We start from the raw sequence: 26,263 nt of genomic DNA, 5'->3' as shown, positions 1-26,263 counted from the left end.
AATCTTAGTGTGACCACATAAGCTTAAGCAGCCACCTCGGACCATAAGTGGATGTCACATGTGAGAACAGTGAGGCAGCAAGATAGGAGGAGCAGGGGTCCTTGAAGGCTTGCAGGGAGGTAATAAAGCTACTGCTCTGAAATGCCTGCCTCCAGACTCCTTTCATATGAGAAACTATAAATATCTTATGTAAGCTATTACTACTTTGGAGATTTCTCTCATTCACAGCTTAGCCTAACCCTAAGTGGTGGACAAGTTAACTATGTACTCCTAAAAAAGCAATTCATACTTAACCCTCAATGGTTCTGATTCATTCATTCATTCGATCAATCAATCAAAGGGGCTGATGTTCATGTATGACTCACCCAATAAAGGATCAGTAAAGTCTAGCTGCAATGACAAACTGCAGGGTGTGGAATGGGACTCGAGCTTGGCCTGCATCCACAGACCAACGGTCTCCTGAAACTCGTAATGTATGCGCTCCATGTTTAAATACTCCATCCACAGATCCTAGAATGAAACCACAGGATTTTTAACTTTCAGAGATGAATCATATATTCAAATATGTAACTATATATTTATATATAGTTACTTATATATAGTTATTTATATAAAGTGAACCAGTAAGTTTCAACACAAGGTGGTCCATTTCAAGTCCTCCAGCATTAGGATGAATCATGTTTAAAATGCATACTCTAACAATCTTAGCAGGAGTCTCATGTGTGCCATGATCAGAGAAAATAATTTTAGCAGCCCTGCTAAATGTATATTTATAAATATACACACACTACTGAGCTAAGAAATTTATGACATAGGAAAATATCAAAAATTTTTAAGAGATAAAAAAATAAATAAAAATAATTGAAAATAATTTGTATCTGGATTAGATCAAGCCCTAGGTTCCAAAACAATTTACGGAAAATACAGGGAACAGAAAAACATATTAAACTATACCACAAAGATACAGTCAGCAAAATCTAGGCTTTGGGGAAACTCTACGGACAAACTACCAGTTTCTTCAACAAATAAATTTCAAGGGAAAAAAAGGATAAGGAGAAGAGCTATAGATTAAACAGATTTATAAGAGCTATCAACCAATCACAAAATGTGGATCTTGATTCAAACTGTAAAAATAAACAAAAACAAAACTTTTATGACAGTATGAGACAACTGGAAATTTGAATAATGACTAGATGTTAGATATTAAGAAACTACTGTTAATGTTTTTCAGATGTAAATGCTATTGGGTTATTACTTTTTTAATCCTCATCTTTTAAAATCGTTATGTAGCAAATGCTCTCTAGGATTAGCTCCAAGATAACATGGCGGAGGGCATGGATGGACTAGAGTTGAAACTAGACAAATGATACATGCGGGGAGGGGAACAAAGCCCATTATACTATTCTATTTTCTCTATGACTGAATTTGTTCATGGTAAAAGGTGAAATAAGTAAATAAAGTGAGAAAAAACAGAATTTCCAGGATTCTCTGTCCATACTCCAGTGAGCTCCCTGCACATTCTGACTATGTAGTTCACTTTGGTGATCACTACGTATCAGAACGGTGGACTGACTTGAATGAAAAAAAATGTCAACTGTCAATGAACACTAAAAACTACTTCGAACAGTAATAGCAGAGGATCAGATATACACTATGGTTTTGTGCACCACGGTTTTTAAGTGTTCTAAAGAATTCCTCTAAACCAAAAAATGTTCCTGGCTTCTCAATTAGCACACTGCTATGAAGTACTAAATCATTTTTTCCAAACTAACCATGGCATAAGGCATTCCAAACTCAGAGGAGGAACTCCAAAGTCATCCTGACCACAAGCCTGAATCCTAGATACACCAAACTGTTCGAGGTGCTGTACCAGACACTCCTACTGTGTGTTGACAGAGGCTAACAATTAGAGAAGAACAATGAGAATTAATGATGGGTAAGCAGAGATGTCTCAGAAATGACAAAAACATAACTCTGAGCTTGAATTACAGATCGAAAACATGAGCTTTAAAATCAAATGGCAAGCAAAGACTTAAAAAAAAAGCAAGCGATTAATTCTATAGATGCTGGGGAATCAAGAGAAACAACCAAGAAAGCAAAGATTAATTTTTTAAAATACTGACCAAGAATCTATTCCATGCAAAACCTTGGGTAATGCTATGGTATGTGGAGTACAAAGAAGAGATGAGAATGGAACTGTATTCAAAGGATTTCAGAACACAGTGATCACTTATTTATTTTTCCTATTTCTCTAGCCCTATATTCTCAGACTTCTCTGTGCTATTATTATTCCTCAGGTTTCCATCTTCTTAATCTAAATATTTCATTATCATTAAACCCTCACTTCCCAGACTGCCTCATTCCTGAATTCTAGACCTGTATATCCCCTTCCCACCACCTCTTTGATAGAGGGTTCTCTGTGAAGCCCCTTGACACTTCCTCTCCCAGTATTTCCTATCTCTGTAAACAGCATCTCTAGCTGCGCAAGCTGGCAATTTGAGGATTCTTGTGTAACTAATCAATTCTATTGTGTATCTAAAAATCCTACTGATCCTGATTCTTCCTCAATATATTTTTAATTCACCCATTTATTTAATCACACCTGCTACTTCAACAGCTCTCCAAACAGACTTCAAAATAAAATCCAAATTTTTTTTTAGAAAGCTATATATGGCCCTTAGAGGTTTAACCTTTATTTACCTCTCTGGTATCATGTGTCCTCCACAGAACCTACGCCCCAACCTGCACCTTTTAGAACACGCCATGCTCCTTCACCTGCCGTGTCTTGTACATACTGGTCTTCTTGCTGGTAACACCCTCTCTGCTCCTTCCCATCACCATGCCTTTCCTTTCAACCTGACCAACACTCATTTGTTCTTCATGGCTTAGCTCAAAGGTTGCCACTCCAGCCCCAGTATGAATCAAGTGTTGTTCCTCTATATTCCCACAGTCTACTCCTATAATCTATCACCAGATGTAATAATTGTGTAGCTCCCCCATCTGATAATAACCCTCTTGAAGGCAGGGACTTTGTCACATTCCTTTTGGTATTTTTGGCACATAATTAATATCTGACACCTCAGAGGCATTCAATAAATACTCATGGAAGGAAGAGAAGAAAAGAAGAAAAGAACAGCGGAAGGAAAGACAGAAAGAAAATGGAAAAAAATCAAAGACACCTACTGGATATGAAATACTACATATAATGTGGAAACGAGTAGGTTTAAAGATCCGAATTAAAGTCTCTCAAGTATGGAGGTTCCTATATCCCGCCCCATGTTGGGGTCATGCCCAGTATAGTTCAGTCCCTAGAAAAAGGAACTAGAATAGGAGAGATGTACATACACAACAGAAGCTTAGAGAAAATTTAGAAGTTTTGGTCTACAAATGGACCACAGACATCTCTGCGTGCCAAGGAGAGAACAGCTTAGAGTATGTGAAGAACAGAATTGAGTATCTCCAGAAGGGCAACTAAAAACTGTGATACCTACATCTCAGTTTTTTGTAAGTCACCTCCAAAGTCAAACAAAGGTGAGCTCCTTATCTACTCCAGGCAATTAACTTTCTATATAACATATAGAAGCTAATAAATTCTCACACCGTACTTTTTATGGGAGTAGAGATGACTGCTTAGAAGTGTTCAGCTTCTAACAATTTAAGAAAGAATATAAACAGAGGAAGACTGTTTAAGAGATTGTAGAGACCCCTAAAACTGAGTTTCAAGCCTTCAGGTGAGGCTACAGTGGTGCTGGAGATTCAAAAGGGACTATCCCGTCAATATGATCACTTATGTACTGACAAAATCCACAAAAGCAATGACCATCCAAGTGAGCCCATTTCCATATTGGTAAGTGGTTTTACCATTAGATTACGAATTCGATCAATTCAAATTACAGTCAGATAAGCTAAAAGAGATATTGCCGTAGTTTCACCTGCTGATTCTGCATCACTTTGGCTAGCCTGTGAATGTCATAATGCTTTGGTAGAGAAGGGATATATGTATCTCCTTTTTGAAAATTCTCATCTTCTAGCCATAATATATATACATTGAAGAGCCTAAAAGAAAAAAACAGAATTGTATAAAACAAAAAGATATGCAGGCAAATGAAGATTCTTACATCTCCAGGAACACTGGCGCTACTACATGAAAATATAGGAAGCACATAATACAGAAAATGTGTCCAACAGCCACCACCCTCCTGAGAAGCTCATGGGCCAGCAGGGGAGAAAGATGGGTCACAAATAATTAAAATATGATTCAAATATTGCTAGAACAAAAGGTGTGAAGAAAGGGCTCTGTGAACTCTATTATTAAAGCAGGATTCAACATAGTAAACACGGGGGAAGGCAATTTTAACACAGACCTAGGAAATGAATTTGGAGTTGTTCTTTCCTGAGCAATCCAGTCACAGTGAGCCTTAGGGCTTTGAAAAGTTTAAGTAACATTCAAATAAACATATTTTCTATCTTTCAAAGAAAACATTAAAAGCCATTTTCAACTTATGCACTAGAAGAACCTGCCAGCTTTAGGCTCAATGACAGATCTCCTGCCTCAAGGAGTCAGGAACAGAACTCACACAGCAGGTGTGCACCCTGTTCTCTTTAAAAAGCAACAGAACGAAACTAGGCTAAAAAAAATCTCAATTTTCCAGTAAAAACTTTAAAAATTTTTGTCTGATATTTTGTTTTTTACAAAACACACAGTCCAGTTGGCTAAAATCACTGGTATTTTAAGCAGCTGTTTGCAGCACCAGGTAGTAGAGGTACCAGGTACCAGAACACGAATGACTGGGTGAGGGACCGGGTGGAAGCAGTGTGGTTCGGCTTTGCTCAGTGAAGTAGAAAACGATCTCCTTTACCTCCGGGGTGGTTGGTGTAGGAAAGGAGACAGGGTCAGGGCTGTGAGGCTCTGAAAGGGAAGAAGCTGGTTCTAATCTCTCTTCTAGCTTCTGATTTGATTAGACGGCCATTTTACCAACATGCCAGAGGAAGGGGGATTTAAGACAGGCAGAAAGGAACATCAAAGCCTTTCTTGGCTGATCTAAATGTTCAAAGATAAAGTCTTCCCACTGAGTAAGCCTGGTTAAAAATAAGTTTTCCTTCAAGCAAGCAAAGCAAAGGGAGAAATCATTCTAGAGGTTAAAAGACAGCCCTAGGGCTCGGAGGTCAAACCTGAAGACTCAGTGCTGGCTCAAATCATTGGGTGCCATCACCAAGACATTTTGTATTCAGAGTTAATTAGAGCCAATTTTATTAAGTCTTAATTTACGAGCCTAATATCTGGTTTACAGCAAGCTTATAAATGAAAGGTCAAAGAATAGTGTGAAAGGGCTCCAAACTTACTTCAGAGTTCTCAGTCTTTTGGAGATGTCAGTATTGTGCCTGATTTTAGAAGCAGTTTTGAGAAATTACTAGATCCTACCCTACCCCAGGAGGATCCTGGAATCCCCTAGAGAGTCTATAAACCCTCACTTAAAGAACCATGCCTTAGTCATTTACTCCTTGTAGAGAACTATTTTAGCAGGCTTTGCTAGTTGTTTATTATTCAGCAGTCCCCAACCTTTGTGGCACCAGGGACCAGTGCTCCTATGAGAATCCGATGCCTAATGATCTGAGGTGTAGCTGAGGCGGTGATGCTAGCGCTGGGGAGCGACTGCAAACACAGATGAAGCTTCGCTCGCTCGCCTGCCACTCACCTCCTGCTGTACGGCCCGGTTCCTAACAGGCCACAGACCGCTACTGGTCCACAGCCTGGGGGTTGGGGACCCCCAGTTTACATGCTATAACCAATTGTTTGGGTTTGTTTCTGTTTTTACATAAAAGAGGACATCGGCCCTCTGGTTTAAGATCTTTCATTCAGATTCCAGGTACTCGACAGAGGTATATCCAAACTGCTGATTCATTTCTCAAAAGGAACATAAAAGACAAACGTTACAAGACGTAAGCATATAGTCAGAACTGCCTTTCACAGTCAATGTAATAAGAGAATAACACCTAGCAGTTTATAACACAAATAACTGCTCCAGCACAGTCCCTGTGCTGCAAACAATAACGTAAATGGGTAAAAAACCATGTGTCACCTCACAAGCTCCATGTGCAGTTCTGGTGAAGTCAGATAACCAGAAGTGCCAGCCTGGCTCCCTGGTGACTCTTCACTGCCCTCTGCTGGAACACGGAGGGCCTTGCTGGCAGCGTGGTGGAAGTCGGCCACCTCCGTCAGGCGTCTCTTCAGTTCTTTCAACAAATTGATATGAGCAGGGCTTTGGAAAAACCTTCTTCCAATACAACCATCTATGGGCAACCTTTAAAAATACAAGCACAGATCACGACAAAATCAACACAAGATGTTCTTCCTATATGACACAAAATCGCAATTAACAAGTCAATTTATTATCGCTGTGTATATACCTCATTAAATTCATAGTATATCTACTTTAACGGTTATTATGAGGCTCCAACAAGGTAGTATATATGAAAGCAGTCTTTAAAAAATGCTATGAAAATTCAAGCTATTATCACCAATAGATTAAAGACAGTCTCTGTTCTTGAACAATCTGCAATCTGGTAGAAAACAGAAGTGACAAAGGTTAGCATCTATATGTTTTAAGGGAGTGAGGGTGAGTAGGAATTGAGCTAGAGATCAACAGTGGGTAACAGAGTCCCTTCATATCCATGGAAACATTGGACGCTCCCAGGCACAGCCCAAGGGCTGACAGACATAGCATGGCCTTTAACCACACCTGCACTACCCATCACCAGTCCCCTCAAACGAGTCCCATGACAGTCACACAAGCAGCCTGTTTGGGGCAGTTTCTCTCCCTTTGCACCTCCAGAGGTTCTATGCTAAACCTTGCCATGTTCCAGGGTGTTATCTTCACCATACTGGGTATGGAAGTAGCCACAAGATACCCTCAAAAAAGGTCTAGGCTAATAAATGTGAAACAGGGAGGGAGACTCCTAGCCAGAGGATGATTCTAACTCACCCACCACAGACAAAGAACACAGGGCAGCAGAGCAGTGCAAAGGCAGGAATGGATTCACAGAAACTTAATCCACTGGGTACCCTACCCATATTGTGCTCCTGGCCGGTGCAGATACAGGAGGAAGAATTTCTGCCAAATGAGTGGCAGAAGAGGGTGATCAGAAGGTGTGACGAGAGCCTGGTGAGCCCAACGATAAATCAGCAGCCTCTGGAGAGATGGGACGATGGGGAGCTTCAGCTGGGCCTGGGCTTTCTACAAAAGAGAAGCTTGAGCAACCATGAAATGAACACGATTACAAACAGTCTGCTCTTTCTAAATGACCCAAATGAGATGCTAAACACTTTTCAATTCAGTAAAAAAAAAAAGTCCTGTAAGACTTACTTCACCAACCCACTAGCTAACACTTTAACCTCCTTGGTAGCAAGACATATGGGGTAGCTTTTCTTCTGTCAAAACATTTCACAGACCGCAGAATTGGAATGGGCCTTGTGTCACCTAGTCTAATCTCATTTCCGTGCCTTAACATGCCTTTACATTCCTTTGCATGCAAACACTACGATGTGAGAAAGTAGGATAATATAAAAACTAGAAGTAAATTTTACTGTCAAATTTTACCAATCTTGAAAATTTAGATGTTTAAAAGGAATTTCAACAATGATAAATCTCTTAACCGGCTCTGAAACCCAAAGCAAAGTCTATACAATGGGATCCTAAAAGAAATCTTTCATTCTAAAGCTTTATTCCAGTCTTTCTCACACCTTAGTGACCTAAGGGTCAGCTAGGGAGTTTTTAAAAATAAATTCCTGGTCCCACTCCAGACTCAGAAACTCAGGATCTCAGAAGCTGGAGTCCAAGAATATGATTTTTAACAAGCTCTCCAGGTGATTTTGATGCACATGAAACACACTGGAAATAGCCTTAAAACAATGGCAACCCCCATATACATGCAACATAGCTGTCAATGATTAGGTCGTGACTCTCGGTGTTAAATGAACTTTGGAAAGGAAGTATATACTTCAATTACACAGTTTCCAGTGCTGGTTTGGTTACTGTGCTTTCCAAATATTCATAACAAAAGAAAACACAGGAGTTCAAAAGCTACAGGTGAACCTATCAGCATCAAAGTATAAACCACCTCTTCCCACTCAAATGCAGAACTGCTATTTGTACCTTCAGAGCTTGGTCAGGGGTAAAAGCAGAGTTTATAACCAGTTCCCCTTCAACAACTCTTCGGAGCTGAGAGTCTTCTTCAAAGATAGATTCCATGTTCAAGACTGTCCATGCAAACCAGACCTACAATGACATCAGGCAAAGGTGAGGAGAATGAGCAGTTCGCTAAAACAGACAAAATACATCCTGATGTGCCATGAACTAACATCTTTCAATTATAGATCTCAATCAACAAATATTTATAGTTTCTAAAATTAATAGTTTTTACACCTATCTATATTCTTATCGCAGCTATAAATTCAGATAAAATAGATCATTGAAAACTGTTCAATTCCTTTGGAAAGGCTACTTTAGTAAGAGAAGATGTTTGTTCACTCAACAATACTTAGTGGGAAATTTCTGTATGCATGAGAAACAGGAAAGAGGGCCAGACGTGAGCTCTGCTCTAAGTTTTTCATCTATCAGAGGAGACAAGACTAATATACAAGTAACCAAATGTGAAGTGAGAAGTGGTGACTAATGAATCAGAGATGAAGTGCTATAGAAAGCCAGAGGAGGGAGGGCAGGAACAGAGAAGGTAGGTATATCAGAAAGCTCTACATAGAGATTGGAGGGGAAGGCATGCCTGGTAAGAGAAACACGTAGGCAAAGGCAAAGATGTGTGCAGTAGCATCAAGGAGCAAGCTTCACCTGGATCACAACACATATAAGCAGGAGATGAGACTGTGACAGGGGTTTCAAGGATGTTACTACTGGTTTAAGTGACAAAACAGGGACATAATTCAACACAACTGAAAGGTAGTAATAACGATGAAAATAATGCTGATAATAATAATGACAATAGTAATAGCCAACACCCAGTGAGCTCTGCTAAGCTCTGCTAAGCACTGTGCTAAAGTTTTACGTGTCAGTGCAATCATTATTCCCTTTTGACAGCTGAAGAAACCAAGAACAGAGAAGTAAGCAAACTGCCCAAGGCACAGCGCTAGCAAATTGCAGAACCAAGACTGAACCCTGGGCCCTCTGGCTCCAGCGTCTACTCTTAACCACTCTGCCATGGGGCTGGGCAGGCTGTGCAGTCAGGCGGACTGGGTCTGATCAGGTCTGATCCCAAGCCAGCCACTAACCCCATTAAACCTCTGTTAACCTCGCTGAGAAATAGGAAAAATAACAGCACAACCTCGGCAGAGGGCTACCGTGAGGATGAAATGAAAAAGTATTCTACATAGTAAGAGCTACAAAAATGCTAGTTATTTAAGGCTATTAATAATGTACTAGTAAGGATGATAATAATATTAAAGTTCATAAGACAACAAATGGCCCTAAGAGAGTGTCCTACCTGTGTGGACGTGGCGAAGCCCTCCACGAAGGAAGGAGTGATGTTGCCTGCCACGATCCAGCTCACCAGGGAAGAGAGCAGACTCCGGTCGCAGTGGTAACCCAAAGCATTCTACACCAGAGGAGGGTGTGGAGCAGAGAGAGGCTTTAAAAACAACTCATCAATGACCTTTTCAAGAATATCAACAATTATCTTACTACAATAGAAGATTACGGTAAGACGCAGATTTCAATAATTAGTCCACCAGCAGTGACAGTCCAGGCAGTGTATTACAGCCAAATGTAATGAGCAGCTCCTCCTGGGTGGAGGCAGGGGTTGGGGAATCCTTTCTTCTGGCTTTATGGAGATCTGCACTAGTGAACTATGGTTACTGAAATAAGACATCATTAAGGCATAGCTTAAAAAAAAACAAAAACAGCTTACTCAGTTGCCACAGAGTAGTACTGAACACTGCATTTGGGGGAACCTTTTTAAGAGGCTACTTACTAACTAGCCAATGACTACGAGAAAATTCTCTAACAGGTTTACCTTATGTTGCTGGTAGAGTAACTTCTGCACACAATCCTCCTGCATCAGCTGAAAAGCTGTTTTACACAAGTGGTCCATGAGGAAGAGGATGGGTTGTTCTCGGTACCAAAGATGTTGGCTTATTAGTGCCTGAACCCAGAACTCCAATACAGCAACGGGGCCCACTTTGTTGGGCTGAGTGCTTACAGATATGTGGGCCTATGGACAAAGGACTCAGGTGAGGTGAAAGGTAATAACCAGCCTTCCATTTTTGAAACACTAACAAAATAATACCTACCTGCACTGCAAAACCCAAATCTGCTGACTTTCTTTGTCAAAAGCACTGTGCCGAATGCTCCGAAACGACCCACACACAGATGTGCTAGCACTGGGGGTGTTTGATTGGGAAGGTGGGTGAAAGTATATTTAGGGGCTTACTGGGGCCCTGACCTGAATCATACTGTTGAGAAGCTTCACGTTGTCCCCATGGCTGGCTCCAGTCAGGTGCTGTGCCACCTTGTGGGTGACCTGCTGTGTGACACCCTGAGGGACGCCACTGTCCAAGTGTAGGAACAGGAGGAGGTGTGACAAAAACCTGCAAAGCACACAGAACGACACACTTTATCTTCTAGTCAAAGTCAGTAGAATTTCAAAAGGCTAACTGCTTGCCAGAAAACAAAAAAATATTAAAGTGATCCCATTTTTAGACCAAAGATCTATTTAGGGATTCCGATAAATCTTCAGGAATTTCAGAAAAATAAAGTTTTCCACTTTCATATGGGTTAAAAGGAATTCGAAACAGACCCAAGACACATAAACACATGCGAGTTAAAGAGCATCAGAGAAAAAACACCAAAAAGTGCCCTGATATCTCCTCTTCGCTCCCCACTAATGTATAGAGCAATATTTATAAAATATTCTGCAATCTCTTCTGGGGTGTCAACTTCACACAAGATGGCATATAAGGCACCACAGGAGACATCACCACAATGAAGTCATGGCTGTGCCTTCAGTTCCTAGGTGCACCAGGCTCCCTCCTCTCTCGGGGCCTTTGCTTCTGTTGGCTTTTCTGCCTAAAACACTCCCCACACCTAATCTGGCAAAGTCCTTCTCATCCCTCGCATCTCTTTTACAAAGTCTCTTCCTCAGAGAACACTTCCTGTCCCTTCCTGCTGTCTAAAATACAGCTAATCCATTATTAACCTCTCTCATAGCACCCTGTTATTTTCCTTCATAGTCTTTAAAACTGGTACCTGCATCCTGAGGGTGTGATAAGTTCCTATGTGCCTGAGGACAATGCCCACCCAGGCTGCTTTGCTCACCACTGTACAGACAGTGGCAGCACACAGTGGGAATCAATAAGCAGTTGTTACTGATGAATGAAGGCACTTCTCACTTCACGGGAGACACAACACAGGCCAAAACCCACTCCAGTGTAAAGGAAGAGTTGACTTCAGGAAAGGTACCAATAGAGTACTATAAGAGTTCAGAGGACAGAGCCAGTGCAGGCATTAGAGGAGGTGGGGGAGAGACAGAGGAGGAAGCATTTGAAACAGAAACTAGAGAGACTCACAGTATTCAAAATTTAGTAATTAGAGAAAAAAAGCACTTAGACAATTCAATCTATTTTAAAATCTTTTAAAAATCATGAAAATCTAAAGAGAATTTATTTAAATTGTTCCAGGCATTATTATACTCTCTATATATTACTTTATCCTCTTACCCAGTATGAGAGATATTATCTCCCTATATGAGAGATGGTATTATCCCATTATATGAATGAAGAAACAGAGGCTCTGAAAAGTTAAAGAACTCATCTATTTTCATACATTAGTGAAGGGATGGAGTGAGGACACAAATTCACACCTGACTGCCCTGAAAGCCATGTGCTACCCAGAACACGAGCGTCCCCAGAACTGCTCGGACCTACTAGAGTGCTAATTTTTTAAAAAATGGTCCTAGGCCCTATCCCATTTCTACCAAAGCAGAATCTCTAGGCAAGGAGCCTTGGAATTCATATTTAATAAGCTCTCCAAGGAGATTCTCATCATCAGGCAAGTTGGAGAGACACAGCTTGAAATGACACACCACTTATCACACTCTCTGTCACATTCCCCTTGTCCCCCCTTCCCAGATATACAACCTGACACCCTGCACACAACACAGAGCTCCTCCACATTGGGCCTCCCCTCCCCTCATCACTTCATGAGATCCCAGTCAGATGCTCTCCTCCCTGCTCCCTGCATCGGTAGTTCTCATCCCTCCTCTATGCCTTCACTCATGCTCTTCCCCAGCCTGGCCCCTCCTCTCAACTCCCTGCTGCTACTGAAAAAGCATATACTTTTACCATACAATACAAATGCAATCTATATACAATAGCACGGTGTGGCCAATATTTTACTTCGTAACTTTGTAATTACCTCAAGTCTTATTTTCTCAACAAGATTATAAATGCCTCATGTGATGAACACCTTCCTATGTAACTTATCTGTTTGTAATACTGCAGTATGCACACTGCAGGCAATTAAAAGCAATGTGTTTTGCTATTGTTACAATGGCAAAGTCATTTGCTGCTCAATGTCAGAAGCACTATTCCCAGAGTTTCATGGAAACAACTGCTCTTTCAAATACTAATAAGCTATAAGCAATCCAAAATTAAACGAGGAAGAGAAATATCTTCATGATAATAAAACTGGCATCATTATTAGTATCACTTTCATTAATCTGCATTCTAAACTGGGCAGGATATTTTCTGCCTCATAAAAAATATACTATTGAAATCTCATTCCCTAGTGTACTTATGAAACCAAAAGACGTCATTTGTACTCAATGAGTTATTTTCTACTTACTGCTCATTCTTCAGAAGGTAATATTGGCAGGGATAGAACAAAGGCAGAATCTTATCTAGGACATGGACCACTGTTCTCAAATGCCTCGACTGGACCAGAACTCCCAACAGTGGGATGCCTTCTGCACAGAACTTCACAATGCTATGGAAAAAGAAAAAGGCAATAAGTACACAAGATAGCCAATTCATAAAATGGTCTTCTTCCGATGAGCCGTTGCCCTACATGCTACCAGGCTTATCTTAGGTCTCCAACACATTTTTGTTTATCTAACCTTCACACAAAAATATTAGATCAGAACTCTGGAACTACAAATGAACTTAAAAGTTCATTAATATTTTTCATTTTATAGATGAGAAAGGTGAAATATTGTGCCCAAATTTATATAATTTCCTAGTGCAGGGTCAAAATGAGAACCCAAGTTTGCAAATTTCTAGTCCAGAGCATTTGCTGCTACCCCATTTTGTTTCTCAAATGGTGCTTCTACTAAAAGTCAAAGGGCTCTTATTGTTTGCTAATCCCACAAGGTATTACAGAAAAGAGAATATTCAATAGAGAGGTCAATCTGACAGTATAAATTGGCAAAAAGTCTTCTAAAACCAATGTAGCATAAAAATTTACTTTTTTTTTTACTCAAGAGAATCTATCCTCAGGAAATAATCTCAAATATATTAAAAAATATGACAGATGACCTATGTAAAAATGTACTTTTCAGAATTATTGATAATTGCAAACTCAAAGACAGAAATGACTTATGTAAATTTTGAGAAAATCCATTCAATGGGAATATTATTGCATGATTTTAAAATGATGGCCAAGGACAACACAGAAAAATACTTTTGCTACAATAATACTGGAAAAAAAAACATAAAAATGTATACTTCTGACTACAACTACTACTAAAGAAGAATTACATAGTGAGGAAAACACATAAGGATGATGTCACACCAAAATGCTCATTGTGTTGCAGCAGTGTATGCGAGTGGCTTTTCCTCCATTTTCCTAATTCTATAATTTGGTGATGCTGCTTCAATTCTAGGGGGAAAAATCATTTCAAAAAATAAAAGTAACCGTGCAAATATTATGCCATAAGGAAAATGTTTACAATATTAAAAGCAAAAAACAGAAAATATATGAAATTATACATACATTATTAACTCAAAAGATCAAAGGAAAAATATTACATAAAAATAACCAAAAAAATAACAAAAACAATGTTATATAAGGTAAAAAGATTCTGGGTAATTTTTTGACTACTGTACTCTGAACTATCTGTAATGTTACATTCATATACAACTCATGTCCTTACAAAATCTACCCCAAACCTCAAGTCCATTCATCCATTCATTAAATTGCCCTAAGTTAGTTCTAGGGTATATACTCATCCCAGATGATCACAGTGGAGTTTTACAATAAAGCTCACCCTTGGAGAGAAACCTTTATCCTCACCCTCACTCCCATTCAGGATTCAGTAATTAGCATTAAACAAGTCTAATCTTTAGAGAGGACCTGTAGCAGTATCAGTGAATGAAGAGCTACAGTCTCAAAATAGATAAAGAAATTAGAGAAACCATGAAACGAGTTCAAAACAGTACATTCAAAGAATCCACATGCTAGACTCTGTTCTAAGCATGTTTAATGTATTATATAACTCACTAAAACTTCATAAAATCCAATACTATTATTTCCATTTTAAAGACAAGTATCCTGAGATACAGGAAACTATGAATGACACTAGAGCTACTGAAAACAAAGGACAGTGCCTTCCAAAGGCCTATATAACATCTCTCTCCTTCCCGGTAGATCAATTCTATCCTTTCATCTGGCCTTCGAATTTGCCCAAAACTTGGCCCTACTGACCTACCCGATCACCTCTATTCACCAACATGAACCACAGGCTTTATTCGGTCAGGAGTGTTTCTTTATCACTTCCCCACCTCTTCTCCTGCCCCCTCAGACACCTGGTACTCCTTCCCACATTCATTAAATCAAATAACTACTAAGTGCAAGTTCTGGAGGTACAAAGATGAATGAGATAATGTTCCTACCTTGAAGGCGCACGCAGTCCACAAGGAGAAGAGATAAACTATTATACTACAGTACAGTAAGTGTGCTGCTCAGAATGGACATGTGCTGCAGGGTGGGAGGGGATGGCCCTTGGGCTGAATCTTCAACACTATGAGCACTGATCACCACTCTGCTCCTTAGCCTAGGATACCTTCTCTAATTAAGACTCCTCTCCAAAGCTTAGCTCCTCCCTGAAGGTAATCTGCTCTAATGATTCTCTTTCCTTTAAATTCTTCCTGCTCATACTGAGTGGTTCTCAATCTAGGCTGTACATTAGAATAATCTGGAAAACTGTCCTCCAGACCAATTAGATCAGGGTTCTCACCCTATTCCCTGAATTGGCATTTTGAGAATCACTCCAAAAGTGATTAAGAGCAGCAGGGTTGAGAAACACTGCTCTATACATATCATCCACATCTTCAGTACTGCCAATTGTTTTACGTCTACCATCGCCACTAAACTTTCAATAACCTGAGGGCAGCTATCTAACAATTCTGTATCTCTCCTAATTCATAGCACAAAGCTGAACACTAGCCCCTGATAGGACAACTGGCATCCCCTGAAAATATACTTAATGTGGAACAAGATATTGAAACCGGGATGCTAAAAAGGTGTTACGGTGAGTCTAAAACACAATAATCAGAAAGTATAGAGGTTTTTAGAAAATGGACAGGCTAGAAAAAATTAATATATCATAGGAAAATAATCCTAAAGAAAAGGATTTTTAAGCACCTAAGAATGCATTCATTCATTTACTTACTGCACCAGATACAGTCTTCACCACTAGAGATAAAATGGTAACACAAGACAAACACAGTTCCTTAGTCCTAACCTCAGAGAAAATCCCTGATAAGATAAAGCAGACAACAAAAATATGGTGTGATCAATGCTCCAGTGGAAGAAGTACTGACAGCTATGGACTTATACCAGAGAGGCATGTGACCTCATCAGGCATTTAATTCCCCTGGGCAGGTTTAGCCCCTTACCTGAGGAACTGGAATTGGGCTGCCATCACTTTAAAATTTAGTACAGGTGACCAATTATTTGATCATTACTCTAAGGAAGAGAATACATCTACTGCTGACATGCACATTCCACTCTGGGTGACAGAGATAACTCTCTTCTTATGTAACAAGGGGATTTTCTAGTACAAATCTGCCTTATCTGAATTTGTGCACCATTTCCCCTTGATAAGCTATTGAATAGTCAAGGCTTATGGTTTGGCCCTGATCACTCCTAGATAGGTTTTACGGAAGCCTCAGACATTGGGGTATGAAAGATGAGATTCTAGAATAACTGGCTACAAGAATCAGCAACCCTAGAGGTTCAGCCCAAACAATGTACCTGTGGCCCACAGCCGTCATAGCTAAGGCCAAATAACAGCCAATGGGCATGCCCGCCTTGACAGCTTTTAAGAGAGGATGAAACGTGGGTGACTCTGTCATGTCAGGCACAGTTCTGGAGAAAGGAACAGTTGGACAATTCTGCTTCATTCCATAATCGTTTTTGTGCAGTTTTAACCTCAAGATCAAGTTCCAGGCCCATTGGTTAAATGAGGTCTCAGGTGTCTCTCCATACCGAACAATACTGGCCAAATACGAAACCTAAAACAGTTATTTATTTTAAACCACATTAGTCACATACACATTAAATAAGCAGACTTACCCACCCACCTTCTTTTGTGATCAACAATGCCCTCAAAAGAGAAAACATATCACTTACTGGTACTCAGTGTTCGCAACACTAAATTAAAGCAACTTCTCACTCATAGTGACCACTTCTGCTTAGCTGCTAGTGCATCTGAGTCAGCTCAAGCAAAAGAGTAATAATATAAAAGTTGCTACACAATGGTACACCAGTAAATAAGTTTAACAACCCTTTGGGGGCAAAAACACTCCCACCGTGGTCAATTTCAACCTACTAACAGGTTAACAACCTGGCCTGCAAAGTTCCTGAAATTTTCAGTCAGTTCGCCCGGGCCAGTATAAGCTCCAGCACAAATCCCACAAAATTAAAATGGCAATATGTAGGCTACTTCTTAAAGAAAAATCTTTATCCCACCACAGAACTGGATTTCAGTATCTTAAATTGCCAGAAATGTTATTAGGAAACCTAACAGTAAATACTGTAACTTCATCCACCCAGGCCACTTATAATAAAGATGCATCTTCAAAATACATAAGAGAAGGAAATACCTGTTTCATACTTTCAGAAAGAAGCCCAGCATATGGCTTCTGTGTGAGGTATTTCTGGTATGCTTCAAGAATCATTAAAGCCACTTCAGCATGGACTTCTTGATCCAGATGAAGTGTACCCTATCAAAAAGAAAAATAATCACAATATGATATCTTCATCTTTTTAAATATACTTCTGAACCAAAAGACTAGACAGAAAAGTAAAAAAGGATCTTGGATACAAAAGCTAAATTTTCCAAAAATCACATCCCCTAATAATGAAGTTATAAAATGACCAGAAAAGAAATTGAAATCTTAAAGAACCATTACACTGCACCTAGATAGGTTTGAACCTGAGGCCAGACCCCAGCCATAAAAGGTATCTTTGAACATAAGCCCCTCCCCCATCCTAGAATCTCTATAAGGACTTTGGGTTATAAGTTTAAGGGCATTGCCACAAGTCAGAAAGATGTTTAATAATTACTAAACAGGGAGATACTTAATAAATTAAGTCTATATTCTCTTTTCTTGTTCTAACATATAAAAAAAATACTCAACAACATAGGCAAAATATTCCTTCAGGTCCTTGAAGCTGCCTATCAATTTTCCCACCCAGTCTACCCCTGCAGCCTGAAGAAATACACCCCTTAACTGTCTCACAGAAGACTTTTCTAGCTTTAAAAAAGGAGCAAGGAGACACTCACATCCAGCTCTCTGGGAGAGAGGGGACTGGGGGTTTCATTCGCAAGTCAGAGAATGTGGAGGTGGTAAACAGCCCCTTGCAGCATTCACTCACCAGCAAGTGAGTGAGAGAAGACCCAGATGAACCCATGGGCAATCCCACGTGGTCGGGGACATCCTGAGGGAAAGGCTCCCTGGCTTCAGTTTCCTCAACTGTATAACAGGGGTCATGGCCACGAAACCACATTCAATGGCTGAGAGGACTCAGTGACTTGCTCAGAACAAAAACTGGCAGACAGCTGGAGAGGGCTGAGTTCTCTCCCATTTTCCCTTTAAAATGTTTAAATATTTTGACCAAAGAGCAATCTACTAAAGTCTAGGGTAAAGAGGCAGGAAAGGTCTAACAGTCAAAATCACTTGACCAGGCATCTCTGGAGACATATGATAGGTAGCAAGCCCTTCATAATAATAAACTATTATTAATGAAAACTACCACCACTGAGTACTTAAGATGTGCCAAAAACTGTTTTATAAGTCCTAACCTGCTGAATCTTTACAACAACCCTGTAAAGCAAGCTCATTAATATCAATGCTTAGAGATGAGCAACTAAGGCCTAGAGAGGTCAGGAAGCTTGCTTAGGGTCACACAGCCAGGAGGTGGCAGAGCTGGGATCAGAATCCAGGCAGACTGGTTCAGAGCTCAGGCTCTTAAGTAATGCTCAGTGTTTTGAAAGACAAATCTGGTAGTGACATGCAAGACAAAAAAACGCAGGAGGAAAAAGGACCAGAAGCAGGAAAGGCAATTAGGAGGAATTGTAGTAAATAACCAGAGAAAAATCAATAGATATAAATAGTCCTTAAAAAGGGGGAAAAATTTTCAATGTGCATCAACAATTTATATTCATTTAGAGGATGCTCACTTTGCAAAACAGAATTAAAGAGAAGATCCTAAACTCTGACAGAGCTAAAAAAAATTTGCAGACCTTGCCAATGATACTAGGAAATGTTTACGTTTTCAGAAAATGTTTCTTTGAAACTGATGCATGCAGAACCTCCCGGTCTCCAGGGAATGGTTTTAACACATACCTGTTCACTAAATCCCCAATTCAGTCCTTCTAGAATAACACAAGCCAATTTGTTCTTCACCATTGTCAGGTTATAATTCAATAACCAGTCCCGAATCACAGCTATCTCAGAGGCAGAAGGTCTCCAAAGATACAAAGGCAGTTCTTTAAACAAATATAAAGAGACCTGATTAAAAAGAAAATGATAATAATTAAAATCAAAACTTAGGGACAATCCTATATTACTACAATACTACATTATTAAACTGCTTGCAAAACTTTTCTCCAAAAGAGGGGTTTGGTTTCATTTTTAGACAAATGAAATGGACAATCAAATCAAATGAATTTTAAACTAATGATACACCAAAAGCACATTTTTATACTTTATAAAAGCCAATCTTTTTTCAATATATAAACTGGTATACTTCTGCTTAGGAAAACCACCATACTAAGACCCAAATTTAAAGTCGTGATAAATCATGATAAAAGAGTTATCACTTTAAATAATTATTTCTTCTATGGCATTTAACACGATATTTCTATTAGCTTCAAAACAATCTAGGGAGGGGAAAGGAGTCAGTAGATGTGAAGATGAAATAAGATCAACCAAGAGCTGGTCATTGTTGAAACTGGATATTGGATACACAGCAATTCATTATATTATTCTCTACTTTTATATATCTCCGAAATTCTATAATATAAAGTTTTTAAAATCCTGTTTACAAAAATTCTATAGCACCACTTTTTAAATAACATATCCATGTGTGCAAATTAAGATAAATCTGGGTTCACTTAATACAGTTTGCTTTAAGGGAAACTGATCAGAAGAGCAATTCATTTATAATCTCCAGAAAAGTGCTAACCAATAGAAATATAATGCAGGCCACATGTGTAACTTTAAATTTTCTAATATCACATTTTTTAAAAGTCAGTAGAAACAAGTGACATTAATAATATATTTTATTTAATCCAATATGTCCAAAATATTATTTCGACATGTAATCATTACAAAAAAATCACTGATATGTTACATTCTTTTGTTCATACTAAGTCTTTGAGTATTTTACACTTACAGTGAGTCTCAATTTGGACTAGCTACATTTCAAAAGCTCTACAGTTACATGTGCCTAGTGGCTACTATATTAAACAAGACAGATCTAGAACATACATGCCAGCATTTTTCAGGTTCCTACATGGGATACAAATCAAAATTTGAAAGAAAAGCAGAATGAATTTTTAAAATATCTTTCTTTTCCTTTGTGTGTATGTGTGTGTATATACTTAAATTTTCATGTGGATTTATTAATAGAATTTTGAATATTCTGAATAAAACGGTAAAATAGTAATTTTTAAAATAACAAATCCTTTATCCTGTATCTGACAGAAATAGCACAATGATGGTACTACGTCAATGAGTACAGCAATGAGATCTGTTCAGAAAAGAATTTATCTCAGCTACATAAAGTAATGGTATAGCATATATCTGCCCACCCAGAATGAAAGGAGGCTATCAAGGCCCTAAGTACATTAAAAAGTTAACAAGGGAATATTACCAACAACTCTGTGCCAATAAATTCAACTAGTTAGATTTTAAAAAATTCCTTTAAAAACATAAATTACCAAAACTGACTCATAAAAAAATAAAAATCTAAGCAGTTCTCTTATTTGTTTAAAAATTTCAAAAGATCTTCCAGAAAGAAAACTTGAGACCTGGATAATTTCACTGGTAAACTCTATCAAACATTCAAGGAAGAATAAATGACAACGTTACAAAAACTCTTTCAAAAAACAGAAGAGGGAATGCTTCCCAACTCATATTATGTAGTCAACATAACCTTAAAATAATACCTAACAAGAAAATAAAATTACAGATTAATATCCCTCATGAATATATGTAAAATTCTCAACAAAAAAATGCTATCACATTCAATCTTGCAATACATTAAAAAAATAATACACCATGATCAAGTGGTTTTTATTCTAGGAAACAATGATGGTTCAACATTTGAAAACCAATCAATGTAAATTTATCACATTAATAGAAGAAGGATAAAAATCCTAAGATCGTCTCAATGGATGGAGAAAAAGCAACTGAATAACCATTTATGAAAAAAATTCAGCAAACTAGAAATAGAAACTTTCTCAGCTTAATATAGAGCATCAATGAAAAACTCACAACTAAAATTATACTTAATGGTGAATTTTTGAACCCTTTCCACTATGACAAGGAACAAGGCAAGGATTTCCACAGTCACTACGTCTATTCGATACTGTAATAAAGGATATAGTCAATGCAATAAGGCAAGAAAAAGAAATGAAAGGCCTAATAATTAGGGAGAAAAATTCTAATAACTGTCACCAAAGCAGAATTTAAATAGTATATTTTAATATAGTCAATGCTTTCACTCAAAGTCAAAAGATCACTAATTTTATTTAAAAAGAGTGTTAGAAAGATACATGGATTTCAGTAACAAAACAGAATACGTCCTCTAAAGTGAGCCCATCTTTAAAATTATAAAATAGGACAACAGAAAAACAAGATATCAATTTGCAGGTTGTTATCAAAACTATCTGTATTCTATCCTTTGGGATCTACCAAAGATCTTGGTCCTTATCAACAACTATTCCCAACAGAAAGCAATCTCTACACATCTGTACCATATAGGATCCACCCTCTCCTGCAGAGAATCTAAAACAGAAAAGTTGTCCTTAAACACACCCCAAGTGTGTCAGTGAAAGTTTAGGGCCCCTGGCAACAGCTTATTCCCAGATTCTGGGGATAGGGTCTGATTCCAGACTAGCTTAAGGTCTCGAATCCAGACAGCAAAAATATTTTAAGTTATCATATTTATCTAAAGGCATAGGGATTTTAAACAAGTTCCTCCAAAAATGTCAGCAAGTTCACAGAGCATAAAGAAACCACATGTATAAACAAAAAATGGAGGCATCTTTTAGATGTGCTCTAAAAAACATAATGCTCCCAATTTTTACACTTAAAGTTAAGTGTATCTCTGGGCACAATTTACTACTAGAAGTATAACAGTCAAATTAAAAATGTAAGTGTGGCCAAACCTAGAAAAACGTTTGAGAGAAAAAGGCCATGAGGGCCATGAGCTCGATCTAACTGAAAGAATCATATGACCCACAGTAGATTTCTTTGGAATTCATTCCATTAGATGATCACTCAAAAGGGACCGACTGAAAACGTATTGCATATGAAGGGCCTTCATCTCAATATAATCATATCTCAGTGGGATACAATGTTTTTCTTAAAAAGTACCAGGTACTATTACTTTGGAAAACAATAAAAAATAGAAAAATTAAAAATAGAATTACCATATAATCCAGCAATTCTACTTATGGGTACATACCCAAAAGAAGTGAAAACAGAGATATTTGTACATTCAGATTAATTGCAGAATTATTCACAAGAACCAAAAGGTAGAAGCAACCTGTGTCCATCAATGGATGAATGGATAAACAAAATGTGGTATATACATACAACAAAATATTACTGTCTTTAAAAGGAAGGAAATTCCTATACATGCTGTAACATGCATAAACCTTGAGGACATTATGCTAAGTGAAATAAGCCAGTCACAAAAGGATAAATACTGTATGATTTCACTTACATGAGGAACCTAGAGTAGTCAAACTCATAGAAACAGAGAGTAGAATGTTGGCTGCCAATGGCTGAATGTGGAGGGAGGAGGGAATGGGGAATTATTGTTTAATAGGTACAGAGTTTCAGTTTTATAAAAAACAGTTCTGTGGGTGGATGATGATGATGGTAGGTATAAAACAATGTGAATATATTCAATGCCACTAAAATATATACTTAAAAAGATGACATATTTTGTGTTAAATTTACCACAATTAATTTTTTAATGTAAAAAATAGTACCTTGTACTTTTCCAAGGAAAGCATATCATTTATTCTTCATTTAGGTAAAAAGTCTCATACACCAATCTTTCATTGGAATCTGCCCACTTATGAATGTGATTAAGCAATGATAGTTATGTCATCTATACTACTGTGACTATCAGATGGAAGGGCCCTTGTCAATATGGCCCACAGAAAAATACAATCACTTTAAACATTCCTCTTGAAATTATGACACATTACTATCTGCCATTAGAAAAACTCACACATTAAAGCTACATTATAGATGATTAGGAAAATCTTCATTAAATGTATGTTTTTTTAAATGGTACATCCATACAATGGAATACTATTTGGCCATAAAAAGGAATGAAGCACATGCTACACCATGGATGAACCTAGAAAACACACTAATGAAAAAAGCCAGTCACAAAAGACCACATATATTGTATGATTCCATTTATATGAAATGTGAAGAATGGTCAAATCTGTAGAGACAGAAAATAGATTAGTGGTTGCTTAGGGCTGGATGGAATAGAAGGATAGAGTGTGATAGCTAAAGGGTATGTGGTTTCTTTCTGAGATGATAAAAATGTTCTAAAATCGACAGTGGTGATGGCTGCACATATCTGTGAATATACTAAAAACCACTGACTTATACACTGCAAATAGATGAATTACATGGCATATGAACTGTATCTCAATAAAGCTGTTAGCAAAAACTACATAAAGATTACAAAAGTAATTGTGACAAATGACAGAAATAAACTATATGTGTCTTGCTCAACTTAAATTACTGCTTTTAATTTTTCTTTTGTGTAATTTAAACAGAGCCTTGTTTCAATCAGGGTTGTTTCTTCCAAGTATAAAATATAAGAATTATAAAAGCCAAACAAAATTAGAAATAGAAACTGTTAATAAACCATAGGCTTTAATTGTTTAAAGTAAAAACCTATTATTGAAGGATGTAGAAAGGTCACTTTGAGATTTAAAAAAAAAAACAAAAACACACAACTTTTTATAAGCAGCAGCTAATCCCAAGCAGGCATGGTGAATGGCACAGAGCCTGGGACACAATAAATGTTCTCTGTATCCTGTTGTGCTCATTACTAAGTCATTCCCAACAACCTTACTATTTTTCCCATTGCTCCATTACTCCAAGATTTAAAAGTAAAAAAATGGAAAACAAATAAACAAAATCAGTGCTCTTACCATTCCAACCTGGTCGATGGTATCCTGAACTCTATCCAAAAGGACAGAAATTATCTCAGGGTGGACAGCTGTGATGGTACCTAAAAGCTCTCGACCAACCTTTGAAAAAGTCTCTCTGGTGGACAGATTGACATAAGATACCTAAAAGTGGGAAGGAGTGGAAATGGCACTTTTAATACCAATTATCTGTCAAAATTCATTCCCATAACTATTTAGGACATTTTTAGGTAAAACAGAATCTCACATTGAGTCTCAGTTTACACCATGTTCAAAAAGATGTAAGAACTTCAGAGAACAAAGTGTCTACCCTAAAGCTGGAAGGTGGGATGGAGAGGAAGGGACCTACTATGCAACAATGACTTCAAGTGCTGGATTCAGAAAGTATATTCTAAAGTAGCAATACAATAGTCCCTTCGATGTTAAAACTTTTCTAAATTTGAGAAATAGGAGGGGGGAATGCAATGGGTATGATTCGTATTTTCAATATTCTTTATAGCAAAATGATATTCCTTTGATTCTCTAATTCCTTCCATAAGTGCAGAGAGTACACAGGAGTCGCGTTCTTTTAAAAGCAATCCAAAAGAATCAATGGGTGGATGATACGAAAGAAAATATTTTTTAGCTGACTTTGACAACTTAATGTTCTAACCTCATATATCTCCAGAACGATAATTTTTATAAAGTCTTCATCCACATTGGTTCTCCTGGCCTGAGCCATCTGAGCAAATGTAGTCAGAAGGCAAATCTCTTCAGAGCTATTCATGGAAGAAAGACACTTTGCAAAGTTCACAAAATGTTCTGGGTCTGCAAGTTCATAACAAGAAAATTAAAATGGTGAAAGAGTAAATACATATCACTTTAATTACTTTTCCAAAGAGAGAGAAGATATGAAATTAAAAGACATTTAGAAATATTTTAAAGATACAAAGGCTCTGTCTTGGAGTTACTCAGTGTTCCGGGGTCTTTCCCATGTATACAGGAGATATACATGTTATTACATTCCTTTCCTGCTTTAAATAAAAGGCATCAGGAAGCAGGCTGGGTCAGATAAAATTCCAACTATATATAGAATGTAGTCTCAGAGGCGACATTTAACATCTCCAAGCCTTAGTTTCCTCATCTTTCTCAAAAAGTTAATTAAGAGTAAATGACATGGCACCGGTGAAGTGCTCTGTCAACTGCAAAGCAGTACTACTGTCACTAGGCAAGACATCAAAGGCACACTTGCAGCTATTTGGTAATTGTCAGGCAAATGAACGACAACCCTACTAATGAAAACTGCTAAGACTGGCAAATCACTCAGCAAAAACATAGCATTCGAAACAAAAGACATTTGACAATAAATGAAAATTTGGGGCAAGACATTAACTTCCACCATGACTGAAATATTGATGAATGTGACTGTATGTTTTGCCTGTTTCTATGTAAGGATGCTATGTAAGCAATATTACATATTGTCACTAGGGGGCATAACTGGCAAACAGATTTGCAATAAGTGACAGAAAACAAAACCCTGCAAAGGCAAGTGGTATAAAGGGAGGAAAAAGAGTCTGTTTAGAAAATACATTCCCCTGATGCAAATTTTCACAGTAAGAAGGCAACGAGCCAACAATTCTTTCATATGTTTATGCATTTGAGAAATCGAAGGTACTACACCAAATTTTCTGTATTTTCAAATTCCATGGGGCATTTATCAAGCCAGTTTTCATTTCCCATGCCCAGATTGGGTTTGTAATAGGAATTACTATCCAGAGAACTTCTGGAATAATGAAAATTGGAATTATCATTCTAATAAGTCAAAAACCACAAAGCAGTCTCCCGAATTTCAAAATTATCACATGAGTACACTGAGTAGCACATTCTCTCTTAGCATTTCTAAAAGTAAAGAGAAGAAAGCAAGGAAGAGAAAAGGTGCACAGGTAAGAGCAGGTGGACGTTGCGCATTTCGGCAAGGCTGTACCTTGGAGCTGCTGCTTGCACTCGGCGGGCGGGAGGGCAGCGCAGAGTGTCCCCAGGTCCCCGCTCTCCACTTGGTGCATGAGGTAGAAGAGCTTCCAGAGCATCTGCACCGACAGCGTCCCGAAGGGCATTTCCGACATAAACAGCCAAATGCCAAGTCTGCGTGTTTTAAAAAGAGCGGGAATAATTTTATGTATCAGTCGACTTCACCACACTGAGAAAGCAGGTGAAGCTTTAGCTCTGACAGAAAAACAACACAATTCTGAAATTGCACGACAGCAATTTTTCTAACATGCTTCCTTCCATCATAAACACCTCGAGGATGATAACAATAACAGGAATACTCAAAAAGCACTTAGTCTGTGCCAAGCCTTTTTTT

At 38.2% G+C, this 26,263-nt stretch overlaps 1 protein-coding gene across 1 annotated transcript in view; it reads right to left on the bottom strand.

The window, feature by feature from the left end:
• Positions 1–26,263, bottom strand: part of EPG5 (ectopic P-granules autophagy protein 5 homolog) — an 87,733-nt gene that overhangs the window by 36,295 nt on the left and 25,175 nt on the right. The window contains 15 exon segments of the mRNA XM_025038620.1: positions 366–510; positions 3,933–4,056; positions 6,081–6,302; positions 7,069–7,235; positions 8,154–8,276; positions 9,493–9,603; positions 10,021–10,218; positions 10,450–10,594; positions 12,849–12,989; positions 16,257–16,516; positions 17,108–17,227; positions 18,854–19,018; positions 23,926–24,066; positions 24,575–24,729; positions 25,886–26,043. Of these exon segments, the coding sequence (XP_024894388.1) occupies positions 366–510; positions 3,933–4,056; positions 6,081–6,302; positions 7,069–7,235; positions 8,154–8,276; positions 9,493–9,603; positions 10,021–10,218; positions 10,450–10,594; positions 12,849–12,989; positions 16,257–16,516; positions 17,108–17,227; positions 18,854–19,018; positions 23,926–24,066; positions 24,575–24,729; positions 25,886–26,043 (2,375 nt within the window).

Source organism: Pteropus alecto, unplaced genomic scaffold, assembly GCF_000325575.1.
Source record: "Pteropus alecto unplaced genomic scaffold, ASM32557v1 scaffold146, whole genome shotgun sequence".
Lineage (NCBI taxonomy): Eukaryota > Metazoa > Chordata > Mammalia > Chiroptera > Pteropodidae > Pteropus > Pteropus alecto.
This window is presented reverse-complemented; position numbering and strand designations above follow the sequence as displayed.